Consider the following 16,373-nt stretch of genomic DNA (forward strand, 5'->3'; position numbering starts at 1 on the left):
CAGCTTTATTTTGAGGGTATTCACATCCAAATTGGCTAAAGGATTTAGGAATTACAGACGTTTAATATGTAGCTCCCCTTCTTTATTTCCCCCATTATTTCTTTATAATGGAGAGGATGATGCAATCATCCACCACTGTTATCCCATTTAGACATAGAGGATTTTTATGTTGCTGAGCTAACCAGTGTGTTGTTTTTTTAATCAGGATGCACCAAATTGTTGATCTGGTTGATCTCTTAATGTTCCTGCTATCTCTCTGATGGATTTGATGTGTTTTTGAAACCTAAATATGGTCTGTTTCACTTCCATGGAGATGTCCCTGAACCTAATTATTTGGGTTCACAGCCACAGCTTTCAAATGCAATCGCCCATTTAAAATCAACTACAGACCATTAACATCTGTCATTCATGAGAAAATTATTTTAAAATAGACAATAACTGTCCATAAAACAGGTTTTAAGTCAACTGTCCCATTACTTTTGACCTCTTTAAAATGGGGGAGCTCCATATTAAACGGCTGTAATTCCTAAATCATTCAGCCAATTTGGATGTGAATACCCTCAAAATAAAGCTAGGAGTGTGCACTGTAAGCCAATAGTCATAATATGACTGTAACTGGAATACATTTTGGTAAACAGCTAAAATAACACAAAATGTGCCTCTGTCCCAATATTTATGAAGCTGACTGTAATATGCTTATGGCTTGTGCAGTTCAGCCTACATAAGCAACCTCAGCAGACTGCACACTTCGGATTGAAAAACTTTTGCATTGTTTACAAACGAGGACTCGTGATTTCACATAATGACTTATTTCACTGTTACATGCTGTACAGTGTTAAACCCAGTTATTCACTTATATCCTTCATGGCAACTTTCAGTAGGCTGCACTGCTGTATCTTTTAAGTGTGTGCTGTAATATGATTCCATGTTTACATGCTTATTTACAAACGAGTACGCGTGACCTCCCGTAATGGCGGATATCTGTTACATGTTGTACAGTGTTAGACACCGTTATTCACTTTCGTATCCTTCATGGCAACTTTGAGTAATGCTGCACTGCGGGATCTGCTGTAATATGATTCCATTTTGTTTATATGCAAGGCAATTCCATACATTGCGCTTTACACGCGACACTGTTTTTATGAGCGCCGCGTTGTTTACACGGAGACGCGAGCTCGCGCACATGGACGCCATATGTGATGTGTTTTTAAAGTTCATACGCCCTTACAGAAACGCGTTATAAACAGAAGCTAGACGATAAGGGAATGGGCATCTGAAAACAGTCATCTGAAAAAAGCTTTATATATAACTAATCACTGCAGATGTTTATCTGAGATGTTCTGAATTTAGTTTATGTGCATGATAGTTTATCTGAATCTAGAGCTATCATTTACCCATCAGTTATGTATGTAAGGGTATTTCTGTGGACAATTTATGCTAACAGCTGTTCATAACTCTCTTACAGGTCTGCATCCCTCTCATCAGTACAAAACTATGAAGTGGAAAAACACTTTTTGGACAAAGTTATATGGTAACATGAGCCACATGAAGTTTACAGCTCTGTTGTTTATCAGTTTCTTATACAAGTTAAGTTTTTGAATAGAGTTTGTTTCCAAATAAACTGAAATTGTCCTACTGACCTTCATTTCTATTTTGATTATGTTCTTAACTTCTTAATAAACCTCAAACAAACATGTATACATTTATTTGTCCTCACATTCTTTACTGTAGTTTCCGCTCACATTCCTGCCTCATTATGCAGCTCATTGTTTGCTAGCTGTCAATCAATCCTTCTCACATACGGCCCCTCTAAACAAAAAGTGTCTTACAATTTCTAAATCAATATATTGTTTTATGTGAATGAGTAGGCAGGATGATTTTCACATCATTTTAAAGAAAAAACTCTAGACTACTAGATTCTGTTTAGGAAAGTCTTGTTAAAACATGTTTAGTATGGGTTTTGTGGACTTATATCAGTGACTTAAAAATGTTGCTTTTTTAAAAACCATGCATAAACATGTTTCTCTCAAAAATACAAACATGTACATACATGTAGCTCATATAATATTTTAGCCCAGTTTGTACTGAACGCAGTGTTATGAGACACTTGCCAATAATATGTTAGAACCTCTGACAGTGTCCCAAAATGGTCAGACCCCAGAGGGTTAATGTAGGGATTCCTCTTCAGCCATTTCACGCTGTTATATTTATAGTTCATTGTTCGCAGTTCTCCGACAAAAAGCGTGGCCGGCTAAAGTATTAAAAATTAATATGACGTTAATTTTATTGTTTTTATTAATTTATATTCACAAAACTTATCAACAAAACATTGATTAAAATTAAGAGACAAATTATATGAAACAAAATTCTTTTTAAAGTAGCAAACAAAACTTAAATTAAATTCAAAAATAATGTCTGACCCATTACAATTCTCCCTTCATATTGGCCTTTACAACACCCTATATGGCGTTTAAAATTACAGTCTTTCTTTCGTAATAAGCTAACTAAATTTAAACAAAACATAAACAACATTACAACAATTTTCAAACCCAACAATACTCAAACATAAATATAAAACAGACATTATCTATAAGGATACATGTTAAAAACAAATCTGATATAGCGTGTATAATAGCTGGTTGGTAGATGTTTACTATTTTTAGCAAAACCTCCGTTGCAAACCTCCATTTACCTGAAAATGATGCGCTGTCACGTTAACATCAGCTGTGTATAAGACTCCGTCTATGTTCATTTACACTGCAGCGCAACGTCTGAGTTCTCAAACTAAAACCGGGTCTTCAAGCGTTTGCGAACAAATTAATTTATGAGGCTTGAAAACGGTGGTGTAGTGTAAATGAAAGGCATAAACGTAGCAAAAGTAATGAGTTTTAAAGGATAAACGCATTAATGTAAACAGCCTTACACTCAGGGGCAATCATAAGTCAGGGGGAAAGGGTGCCTAAGTACACATGGCCCTGGCATGTAAGGGGCCCTTTAAGTACTAATTTATTGATGCAAATATTAATTTGCCAGCAATTAGTCTGTGAGAGGTACCTGTACAGTAACATACAGCACATAGTGTATATAGACTTATATAAAAAAAAGGATTATTACTCTCTAAAAACAGTTGGGTTAAAAATAACCCAATAAATAACCCAATGGTGGGTTACTATAGCACCAACCCATTGTTGGGTTATTTTAACCCAATGCATTGGGTAGAAAGTTTTACCCAATTAGTTGGGTTATGAAATAACCAATTTGTTGGGTTATTTTTGCAATGCTGTTTTAACCCCATTATTATTATTATGTATTACTATTATTTGCTTTATAAATAAATAATACAAAACTTACAAATACATTTATAATGCTTTATTTTCATTTAGTCATTTGCACCTGCATTTAAATGTATAAATACAGACATGTATAGAAGCATAAATACATACACACATACAAAAATATATACATACATAAATAAACAAAAACATAAGAACAAAACAAATCTACTCAATCTTATCCAACTACAAACTGCTTAAAAGCATAGTTCACACATTTTGTCATAATTTTCTCCCTATCATGTTGTTATAAACCTGTATATAAGTCTTTACTTTGATAACCACAAAGGTATATTTCAAAGAATGTTTGAAATCAAACCGATCATGAGCCCCATTCATTTTCATAGTATTCTTTTTTCCTACTATGACAGTCAATGGGGCTCATGATCTGTTTGGTTTAAACATTACTCAAAATATCTTCCTTTGTGGTCATCAGAACAAAAAAATGTGTACAGGTTTGTAACGACAGGAGAGGAAGAAAATTATGACAATTTTCATTTTTGGGGGAACTGTCCCTTTAAGCAGGTGACAGTGTGTTCAGGAAACATCACATGGTACAAAATGTATTGTGTGTTACAGAAACTACTTAACAGTAGTGAAAGGCTTGGGATACTCTGTATAAAATGTAAAAAAAAAAATTAAAGCATGTGTCAACTGCTGGTCTTGCTCCTGGGCCATGCATGCCTCCCCACGATAACAAAGGCTTGTGATTAGTCGAATTCATCCCATAGGAGGACATGGGGTCTTCGTCATACCTCCTCCTCCAAATACTGAATTATGTTTGTTTTCTGACCTGAAGACAGAATTTTCACAATGTAAATATGCACACATAAACAGGATAAAAAAACTAAGTGTCATAAATGATACTTACAGGTTGCAAATTAATAAATGTTTGCTTTGCCTCTTGGTACTGTAGGAAGGCTGAATCATTGCTGGCCATTTTGTAAGGTTTTTAATGCAACATCTCCAAGAATGTCTACATTTAAAGAAAATAATAATTAATGAAATCTCAAAGCAAACACATCTGGCACGCTGAATAAATACTCTACTTTGACAGTAGATGGCGCTGAATTGCAAATTCAACCGTTACCGGGGTTACAGTAAACAGTACGTGCAGGATTAAACAGCGCTTTATCAGGGATTATACTGAAGTAAAACGACAATAAAATGCCATCGAGTCATTTCTTAAGACATTTACATTCAGAATCACATTTATATTACAGCTCTGTGTCTATAACACAGACCGCCAAAATAAAATATTTGGAGCAAAAAGCAGCCGGTTGCATCCCTTACAAAAGTTAAAAAACGGTTTTTACTACACTTTAAACCAAAAAACATTGTCTGTTACAGAAAGCATATTTAAAGCAATATGGCAATCAATACGCCATGAAACTAACGTTATACTACTAAAAGAAGAAATGGTCATTTTTGTAAGGGACCATGTTGGTGCTGTTTAGTATTAAAATAAATTGCGATGTCTCTCTACGTTTATGATGGCTTAAAAACGCGTTTGGCATCGGTAACAGTTAATCAATGGAACAGGTGTAACGGACAAAAACTAGACAGCAGCGTTTTTGTACACTTATTTAAACGTGACTGATAGTTTACTGTGTTTTAGAGCTTAAAGACACTTTGTAGCAAAATAAAACATTACACAGAGATATACATTTTAAAACGTACCTCTCGTGTCTGTCCGCACTCAGCAGTGGCACCGGTCAACCGTTGAAATTCAAAATGCGTGACGTGAGCCCGATTTTAACCCAACTCTCTGGGTTGTTATGGAAATAACCCAATAAAAGCTAGGAATAACCCAACAGAACAACCCAATATGTTTAACCCACCTATTGGGTAAAACAAATAACCCAACGGTTTTTAGAGTGTAGTGTGGTAATCTTTGCATAGGGCCCAAGATTCAGTGCCACTGTTTACACTTGAAAGTGTTACTGTAAGTACAGGTGTGACTTACACTGGTGACTTTTCGATAGATCTGAGCAGCATTCTGGCACTCAGAATAAGGATATTCAGAAGTGGCCATCTCCAGCATACACATGCCGAAAGCGTAAACATCCACAGACTCATCATAATGCTCTTCGTACATCTCTGGAGCCATGAACTCAGGAGTACCTGGAGTTAAACAAATAAATCAATTAGATTCAAGTTTATCTAAATTATTAATCATTGACTGAAAAAAATCATTGCTGGGTCTATGAAGAAAGGAAATACACTTTTGAATATTCAGTATTAATCAGACAAGCAAATCAGGTCAATCTTTGTCAATCAAACTGGGTTTTCATATAGATTACACTTAGATCCAGACTACTATTTTGTTTGCTTTTGGATTTTCTTTATCATTGTAAAAAGGTGTTTAACTGAGCTGGGAATACTACACACTTTAGGAGCTTATAAAACGACCAACACCAGGAATTGGGGGTAGGGGATGAAGTATGAATTATTAAATGTAGTTCTAAATGTAGGTTCGGGAGGAGCCTAGCCATTCAGGCCTGTCAATCATCATTATGGGCGTATATAAGGCAGGGCTCCATGTCCAGCTACACACTGTAAAAAATGTCTGTAGAAATACAGTATTAATGGGTATTACTGGCAACTAGCTGCCAGTAACAATGTAGATTTTACATTTATGTTATTTACTGGCAACAGTTTGATCAAAGTTAAATGAATATGAAACATTTTCAGTCTTTATCTTCTACAGTAAGTTACTGGCAACCAGCTGCATAATCACAACTAATTTTTTACAGTGCAATTCTTCTGGTACCCCTCCTCCTCCCCATTTCCTCCTACTCCCTTTCTTCCTCCACGCAGTTCTGTTGTAGGTGGGATGAACTTGCGGACTCCGGTTCGCTCTCTCTGAAGGTTCAGAGCTCTGTTGCAGAGCTCTTTTCGAGGACAGCAAGCCAAGTTCGTTTACCATTAATCATTAAGATCTGAATGCGCAGGTGAACTAGTGAAATAAATCAGAAAACAATTGAGAAATGTGGGGCCTATGGGTCTGATCTAGGGGTGTCACGATTCTCCAAATCCTCAATTCGATTTCATTTTCGATTCTAAGGACACGATTCGATCCGATTCTCGATTTTTACATATTTTTTTAAATGACAAAAATGATATGCCATTATTTATTATCATTATTATAGTTTAACATAACATGCACATTGCACAACTCGCATGGGGGTTTGTGGGCTTCACTTAACGCGAGAGCTTCTAGAGAGAAGATTCCTTCTTGCACGCACATGGACTTAATGCACATGGACTTAATGCGCGTGTCTTGGACTCATAGCATCTGAAATAAATCCAGCATCATAAGCAGCTGCGCTTCTCTCTGTCTCACGTGCACGCGCTCTCGCATCTGTCTGAAGTCTAAACATAAACTAAAGTAGTAATCCTTATGTATTTGTTCAGTTTTATGCAGTTCATGCGAGCTGAGGCAAACTATCCCTTTTGTTTAAAATATAACCCACTGCATCTTTGCGCCTCTCTCACTCTCGCACACGTGCAGAGAGCTGCACTCTGTCCAAAGTCAGATCACTAGGTAGTAATCCTGTTTATGATATGCATTTCAAGGAGTTGTAGCATCCCTCTTGTTTAAAATATGATCGCGTTCCGCTGGACAGATGTTTTTAAAGGCATCACTGAGAGTTTTTTCCCTCGCTTGGCAAGCCGACCGGACGTGACATGGGGGCGTGGCAGCATCGACGATCCCATTTTTTAATTCGAAGTTCGAAGCTGTGACTTAATTTAAAATCGAAATCGTGACACCCTTAGTCTGATCAGGTACATATCCTGTTTCTTTCAATTAGATCTTATCTGCTCATTGTCTCACCAATCACACTCTTAGCAAAAGAGGCTCTCTTGAGCGTAGCCAGACCCAGGTCTCCAATCTTTACGCTGCCTGTGGGGCCTGTAATGAAGATGTTGTCACACTTGAGGTCTCGGTGGATGATGGGAGGTGTGCGTGTGTGAAGGAAATGCAGGCCTTTGAGAATCTGACGACACCAGCTCCTCAAAACTTTGGGTTTCATCACCTTAAAGCGTTTTAGATATCTGGAGAAACAACCATTTTTTTTATAATTTTAATACAGGACTTATTTAAGAACTGTGTTACCTTTAAAGATAATGTTTAAACAGTATGTGCCTTTAAAAAATACAACCCCAAATCAGAAAAAGTTGGGACACTGTAGAAATTGTGAGTAAAAAATGAATGGAATAATTTGCAAATCTCATAAACGTATATTTTATTCACAATAGAATATAGATAACATGTCAAATGTAGAAAGTGAGACATTTTGAAATGTCATGGCAAATAATGGCTCATTTTGGATTTCATGAGAGCTACACATTCCAAAAAAAGTTGGGACAGATAACAATAAGAGGCCGGAAAAGTTGAATGTACTAGGGATGTCCGAGTCAGAGTCATTTGATTTTGAGTTTTCTGTGAAAAAAACAGATCCAGGATGTTCCTTATTATGTCATGCCACAGGCATTGCTGTTTCTCTGTGGAGTCAAAAGGGTCTAACTCTGTGCCAGCGCATAACTATTGCTGTGTTAAAAAAATAATGAGAATATGTATAGTATATATGTACAGGGGGTTAAATTGGGATTTGGAGGGAGGGTTCGAGGGGTAACATGTTTAATCCTGATGACAGCAAAGCCACTGGTGTGTTTCAATTACATTTTGGACCTCTGATAAGATTTTATAAGTTTCAGCTTTAAAGCTGTGCCACATGTTGACCCAAACTTTAAACCTGAACTTTAAATTATGCAAATCTATGAGTCTGACACCCTATATGCATTTGTTGCACATGTAATTATGCACAATTGTTGACGGAAGTTATAAGACTCAACCTCCTTAGGCATAAGATAGGCTACCCAAAAATACTCAATTAACAAGAAAAACAACATACTTATTCAGCAATAGGCTATGTTAGCCATAGAGATTCCCTAAGCTGGTCAGCAGTTAGTAAAACAATCACTAGTTAGGTCGTAATTGATTTGTATAATCAAAATACATCATTTTATTAAACTATACAATAAGTTGTACCCAGTTATCTAGTTAACATATTGTAATAAGATGAATGACATAGCTATACATACTTTAATACTTTGTTTCTAGACTTCTATTAAGTTTTTTCGACGTGTGCACCATTCTTACCTCTCTCTATCTCTCGTCTCTACAATGTGTAATGTGATCCTCCTGCGCATATACGCGTTCTATAGGTTCTGACACGGAGCTGCGTAGTGATGTAGATTAACTGAGAACATAGTGACAAAAACGATCAACGCGTCATTTAAATGAGCGGTAAAACCCGGTTTTGTCATGTGTGAAGCCTATGAATTAAAACATGTCAGTATTTGCGTCAGTTCACACGCACCAGCGCAGCGCGTACACTGGCACGGAGCAGAGCGAGACCTTCAGTCTGTGTACCGGGGCTTGGCCCCGGATGGTCCTGGCCCAATTTAAACCCTGCATATGTATGGGAGTCCTGATCGGAAGGTAACAACCAATTCCGATCGAGACTGGAACCACGTGATCGGGGCCAATTTCCGATCACGTGATCAGATCGGGACATCCCTATAATGTACATATAAGGAACAGCTGGAGGAGGACCAATGTTAAGGAATAGGAATGTTTTCCCATTCTTGTCTAATACAGACTTCTAGTTGCTCAACTGTCTTAGGTCTTCTTTGTCGCATCTTCCTCTTTATGATGCGCCGAATGTTTTCTGTGGGTGACAGATCTGGACTGCAGGCTGGCCATTTCAGTACTCAGATCCTTCTTCTATGCAGTCTTGACGTTGTAATTGATGCAGTATGTGGTCTGGCATTGCCATGTTGGAAAATGCAAGGTCTTCCCTGAAAGAGACGATGTCTGAATGGGATCATATGTATCTAGAACTTGGATAAACCCTTCAGCATTGATAATGCCTTTCCAGATGTGTAAGCTGCCCATGCCACACGCACTCATGCATCCCCATACCATCAGAGATGCAGGCTTCTGAAATGAGCTCTAATAACAACTTGGGATGTCCTTGTCCTCTTTAGTCCTAAAGAAATGGCGTCCCAGTTTTCCAAAAAGAACTTCAAATTTTGATTCGTCTGACCACAGAACAGTTTTCCACTTTGCCAAAGTTTATTTTAAATGAGCCTTGGCCCAGAGAAAACACCTGTGCTTCTGGGTCATGTTTAGATATGGCTTCTTTTTTGACCTATAGAGTTTTAGCTGGCAACGGCGAATGGCACGGTGGATTGTGTTCACCGACAATGTTTTCTGGAAGTATTCCTGAGCCCATGTTGTGATTTCCATTACAGTAGCATTCCTGTATGTGATGCAGTGCCGTCTAAGGGCCCGAAGATCACGGGCATCAAGTATGGTTTTCCAGCCTTCACCCTTACGCACAGAGATTGTTCCAGATTCTCTGAATCTTTGGATGATATTATGCACTGTAGATGATGATAACTTCAAACTCTTTGCAATTTTTCTCTGAGAAACTCAGAAAACAATTTTTCGCCGCAGCATTGGGGAATTGGTGATTCTCTGCCCATCTTGACTTCTGACAGACACTGCCACTCTGACAGGCTTTTTATACCCAATCATGTTGCCAATTGACCTAATAAGTTGCAAATTAGTCCTTGAGTTGTTCCTTATATGTACATTTACATTTTCTGGCCTCTTATTGCTACATGTCCCAACTTCTTTGGAATGTGTAGCTCTCATGAAATCCAAAATGAGCCAATATTTGGCATGACATTTAAAAATGTCTCACTTTCAACATTTGATATGTTATTTATAATCTATTGTAAATAAAATATAAATTTATGAGATTAGAAAATTATTCCATTCCTTTTTTACTCACAATTTCTACAGTGTCCCAACTTTTTCTGATTTGGGGTTGTACTATGATATTGTTTATTCATTGCATGAAAAGTCACAAACATAAAATTTCCATTACACTGTAAAATATTTGTATCTGTATATCCAGATTAAATGGTTTGTGGTAATACTCTTACGTTTTTAGCGTGCCTGATGTCATGAGCTCTGTCACCAGAACAATGCATTTCTTTCCCTTCAGTGGAGACTCCCAAAAGTCATAGAAGCGCACAATGTTTGGGTGCTGAAGACCCTTTAACATCTCTGCCTCCTCTTTAAACCTTTGCCTCTCCACCTTTGACAGCTTCCGGTCCTGACAGAGAGAGAAATAACTTTGTGAAATGTGAGGGAAAACAGATTCTGATGTTACAGATGTTCATGTCTGGACTGTATTAGATTTCTCAGAAGAGTCTGAATTAGCAGAATAACAATAGATGATTTACACTACGCTTTCACAAGGTTGTGTGTCATTTAAGTCATGTACACAAACACACTGGTGCTATTTTAAATATGTGAAACACACATGTACTAAACATCTTCAGGATAACCACTTCCATCTAAACAGGCCTTAAGGTGTGGAGCATTATAATGGGATGTGCGCATGTTTAACTTGCCAAAGTGAATATTTCTTAGGCAGATGTACTTGGTAAAACGTTTCTGTAAGAGAAATATACTACAAAGATAAACCTATCAAATTACTGACCATATCCACCATTTTCCATAATAAAAAAACGTTTGAACACAGGATAACAGATCTACTGTGCACTGTAGATGATGATAACTTCAAACTCTTTGCAATTTTTCTCTGAGAAACTCAGAAAACTATTTTTCGCCGCAGCATTGGGGGAATTGGTGATTCTCTGCCCATCTTGACTTCTGACATATATACCCAATCATGTTGCCAATGGACCAAATAAGTTGCAAATTAGTCCTTGAGTTGTTCCTTATATGTACATTTACATTTTCTGGCCTCTTATTGCTACTGTCCCAACTTTTTTTGGAATGTGTAGCTCTCATGAAATCCAAAATGAGCCAATATGTTCCATAATAAAAAAACGTTTGAACACAGCATAACAGATCTACTGTGACAATAGAATCTACATTAACCCCGAGCTTTGGTTTGGCTTGCATTTTAGATTTCTGCCAGCTATTTGGGGTTAGGAAGAACCAATAAATATAGTAACCAAATATTTAGGGCTCTATCTTGCACCCAGCGCAATTGACTTTGTCAGTGACGCATGTATCATTTCGTATTTTGCACCGGCGCACAGCGGGTTTTTCCCGTCACAGACGCACGTCGGCAAACTAGGGAATGAACTTGCGCTCCCTGGGCGGTTCAGCGCAAAAAAGAGGCGTGTTCCGGCGCAAACCATCCCTGATGCTATTTTGCAGTTTCAAAAAACAATTGCGCCACTGACCAGAAAAAAAAAGTTTAAAGTCAGTGGCGCGTTGCGCGTTGTTCATTATGCTATTTTAAGGGCGCATGCTTGACCATATGTATAGCGTGCACAACGCGCATACACTTTGCATCTAATCTACACAGATGCAACAGTTATTTTTGCAAATCATAAATTGTTACACTTAAAAATATTAATACACGAGATAAGGGGAATCATAGTGGTGAGCATTGTGGTGATAGTTTTTATTTATTGTGTGGCTGCGTTCAAAAATTCTCATGCAAATAACGATTAAAATATTTTCATAAGTTTGTTGTGTGGCTGTATTACGTTTATTTTATGTAAATAATAATTTAAATGTTTTCCTAAGAAACCTTAATGTATATGAACTTGATTGTAAGAGTACTTTGGGGTTGGACCTTGCTTGCGTTTCTTGAGTCCGATTTCAAAGCCCCCAAACCCTTTCAGCGGTGAGGGTGGACGCAGCGATGTCCTCTGCTGGCGTCAGGTCATGTGTAGAGGCAGATCCACCTCCCGTTACACGGCGTGCCCGATTTATGCTGGCAAGCTTGGGATTCCCCCGTCTCCTGACATCATTGTAGCGCTTTGCGCAACGATAGGGATGCCAGCTGATGAGACTGTGGCTATTTCCTCTCACGCCTGTTTAACCTACGCTGATTTGGGCGGGTTTCTCCTATCCCCATACAAAACAACTTCTCTGTCTTTGAGTGCTCTTACAAGAACGTCGGTCTCCTCGGCTGTAAACCGCTCCTGGCGTGCGCCTGGTAAATCCGTCATAATAATAGCAACCCGCCATGGAACTTGCGCCCTTGCGCTTAAAGGGAATGTTGGATAGCGTTCTGATTGGTTTATTTGACGTTACGCCCAAACCACACCTATGAATAATGAACCTACTTCAGACCAACCCCTTATTGATTTGCGCCCGGCGCAAGAGTTATTTCTCCCGCAGGAAAAAAGCAACAGCGCCCAAGATCCGCCCACAAACTCACTTGCGCGTTGCGCTTCGCACTTGCGTTTCAGATCGTTAAAATAGGGCCCTTAGTGTTTACCAAACAGTTAAAGGAAAAATATTTTAAATTTTGTTTGAAAATTAGAAATTAGATTTCACCAAGGTAGGAGAGTTTTGAACAATGGCAAACATTTACAAACTATTATATATGTATTTATAGATATAGATATAGATATAGACCTCATCAAAGCTAACCCTAGTCTCCTCTATGTATTATATGCTAATACATCAGAATTGCAAACAACTGTTTCAAATTGTATCCATGACACGTTAACATTACTCAATGTCGAGTTTAGGCACACCTGACAGTTTGGAAAGGAACTGATTACAAATTGTAACATTAATATGCTAAGTAAAATGTACATGTGCCCACATTGTGTATCACTTTCTTTATGGCTTAGGCTGCACAAAGCTACGTGGTTATAATTTATAACTATAAATAATTTTAAAATAAATGCAAATCTCCCTCTTTGCATAGCAGTTTCAAATGCAGTAAACATATTGTGACGAGATATCACTTGCTTCCCACCCGTCACCCCTCCATTAACATTAATTATGGGAAACACCTGACAATCCCAGGTGATAGGAATGAGACAATCACCCAGAGGGAGATATAAACACCACCAAAGAAGATGAAGAGAGAGCCGTGCGGACTCTCACTGGGTACGTCTTTCCTTTACCTAGAGAGTGACTAGCCGTTTCTCAATGTCAAGGAAGGATACTCGAAAGCCAGAATTTTGAGGATGCTACGTCATCGACGTCTGTCAAGGACTGTTCCAAATGTCAAGGATCCTCGGAATTTCAGCCAAGGACGGAGTCCTTTGTTCAAGAAATATCCCATAAACAGGAAAGGCTGCATATGTGTATCCTTCACGCTCTTCGCACGCTGAAATCACCCACAATCCTATGCGCGCAGCGCCGAAAACACACCTTTCATTGACGCAATGACGTGCACTTGCTAGCCTGTTCCATTTACATGTTCTCTGAATGCTTAAGAGGAGCCCAACCTCTGAAGGAAGTGACTTGTAAGGACTAGTCCTGCCAAGAAAGTATCATTGACATTGAGAAACGGCCACTGCCTTCCCCAAGAAAGTGTGACTAACCCAGCTGGTTGGCTAGACTACGCTCGCTATGCTGGGCAACAAGGAACTGCACATCTACCCACGGAACTCTACACAAAACACAGAGACTGAGTCTGATTGTACCTAATTTTGCACTACTGGAATAAAATGAAGATGCCCTTCGGAGTGACACTTCACTAAATTCCATGTCTGTTCTCCTCTTTTCCCGTAGTGAAGAGATACAATATATTGCATAGTTCTTAAAATGTAAACATATTTTGCTCCATATGACGTCTCTTGTAGTATTGTATTTATAAATGTGTTAACACATTTTGTTTCTCTTTATATTTCAAATTTATATTTACATATTTTCACTTATTTGCACACTTTAATTATTAGTAACGTCAGATAGGATTACTATATTAAAAGTTTTTGATAGTGTGAAGTTTTGTAGGAGTCTGAAAAGGGTTATAAAGCCATTTCTAAAGCCTTGGGAGTCCAGTTAACAACAGCGAGAGGCATTATCCACAAATGGCGAAAACATGGAACAGTGGTTCTGGGCAAACATGGTCTGCATGGCAGAGCTCCTAGACATAAACCACTGCTGGGCAAAAATAACGTAAAGGCTTTTCTCAGTTTTGCCAGAAAACTTATTGATAGGAAGACTTGCTGTGACAAATGGACCATGAATTCTGCTGTCTACCAAAAAATCCTAAAAGACAATGTCCGGCCATCTGGTTGTGACCTCAAGCTGAAGCGAACTTGGGATCTGCAGTATGAAATGATCCAAAATCCACCAGAAAGTCCACCTCTAAATGACTGAAGAAAAACTAAATGAAGACTTTGGAGTGGCCTAGTCAAAGTCCTGACCTCAATCATATTAAGATGCTTGAGCGCTGTTACAGACTCATTGCAAATTATTATAAACACTTGATTTGAGTTGTTGCTGCTAAGGGTGTTATTAGTTATTAGGTTTAGGGGGCAATCACTTTTTCGCACAGGGCCATGTGGGTTTGGATTTCATTTTCCCTTCGTGATAAAAACCTTTATTTAAAAACTGAATGTTGTGTCTACTTGTGTTATCTTTAATTATATTTTAATTTGTTTCATAATTTCAAACATTAAAGTGTGACAAACATGCAAAAAAATAGGAAGGGGGAAATTTGGCTGATGGTTAATTGTTTAATAAATTGTGATGATTATTACAATTAAATACACTCTGTGTTCACCCGCTTTATTTCCCAACCTGACGGGTCCTCAAAACCTAAATCTCGTTTCCAGAAAAAGAGAAGATTAAGTAGCCGATAACATTTATAAATGCTATACAAAAATTGTGTTCGTGTCAATATAAATATTATTTTAACATTACTGTCAGCAGAGAAAAAAGGTCACAGAAAAAATTATGAAATATAAATAACAAATTAAATAGGACAAAGCCTATCACTCAAATATCTAACCAACATAAACGGAAACCATATTGCCCTACTGACAAATGAAGTATAGGCTATTTTTCTTGCACAAAACGAATGTTGTTGGCTGACAATGGTTTCAGTACCAAACAGCTCCTTAAAGCTGTGCAGGTGGTCAGAATGAAGTGCGGATACGCTGTCAAAAGATGGGCTATTGTCAGTCAGACCACACGCTCTGTCCAAAATATAGGTACCCCAGAGTTCCGACCGCTACCATCTTTATACTTTAAAATTTCATCCTGCGCCACATGAATCCTTTTGGCATTTCATACAGTATGCAGCGGGGAAATCACCGCACGGCTACAGCTTTTCTCGAGCAGGGCCGGGTTTCCTAAAGCATCATAAGGCTAAGTAGCTCGTAGAAAGCGGTCTTAAGTGCTAAGTTCAATCGTTATCGGGAAACCCAGCCCAGGCTAGTGGAAAAGTTTTGTGCACCATTTAGTGCAAATATTTTTTTATCAGGTAATACATATTATTTATCAATGTGCTATACCCGAATAAATTATAATGAAAAAAGTTCAAAAGTCGGACATTAAGCGAATGAGACAGAGCATGGTTGCTATTCAAACAATTATTAAAACGGCTGTAATCTCTTACCACAATAGTACCTGATCTGTTTAAAATTATTTCATTGGTATATGTCTGCTAAGGTGTTAAATTGAAATGAGTCTTAACCAGTTTCATTAAATTTTTCTATTTTTGATCTGAGTGCACAATCAGAAAATCGGAACAAGAGTTGTTATGCCCATTTGTTTTTTCATTTTAGTTCAGCAAATAAATAATAGAAAACAAGTCGTTTTTCTTTATTTTCTTTTTGGTTTTGATTTGAAAAAAAGAATGAAGGAATGATAGGGGGCATATGTAAACTGTTTTTGTAAAATAAAAATAGTCTGATAAAAAAAGGACTTCCAAAATATTCCGGCAGGCAAGAAAATATTGCTGGCGGGCCACTCTTGGCCCGTGGGCCGCCTGTTGCCAACCCCTGCTTTAGGACTTTGCCGATTGTTTTATTGCTTTGACATTTAATTTTCATAATTTTTTGTGCTTGTTTTTCACACAAATATATCTTTCAAAAACTGAAAATTCTTCATAAGAAATAAACACGAGGGGCTCTATCATACACCCAACGCAATGCAGTGCATCACGCGACGCAAGTGTCTTTTTTGCTAGTTTATGCAAATGCATTTGCGCCCAATTTTGT

The 16,373-nt window shown here is 37.9% G+C and overlaps 1 protein-coding gene across 1 annotated transcript in view; it reads right to left on the reverse strand.

Annotated features, from left to right (window-relative positions):
- The window catches only part of LOC135753309 (serine/threonine-protein kinase WNK1), a 105,696-nt gene that overhangs the window by 23,578 nt on the left and 65,745 nt on the right, over positions 1 to 16,373 (reverse strand). The window contains exons 3-5 of the mRNA XM_073816148.1: positions 10,356 to 10,528; positions 7,171 to 7,391; positions 5,299 to 5,456 (exon numbers count right to left, since the gene is read on the reverse strand). Of these exons, the coding sequence (XP_073672249.1) occupies positions 5,299 to 5,456; positions 7,171 to 7,391; positions 10,356 to 10,528 (552 nt within the window). The remainder of the gene's footprint in view (positions 1 to 5,298; positions 5,457 to 7,170; positions 7,392 to 10,355; positions 10,529 to 16,373) is intronic.

The sequence above is a fragment of the Paramisgurnus dabryanus genome, chromosome 11, assembly GCF_030506205.2.
Source record: "Paramisgurnus dabryanus chromosome 11, PD_genome_1.1, whole genome shotgun sequence".
In the NCBI taxonomy this organism is placed as follows: Eukaryota; Metazoa; Chordata; class Actinopteri; order Cypriniformes; family Cobitidae; genus Paramisgurnus; species Paramisgurnus dabryanus.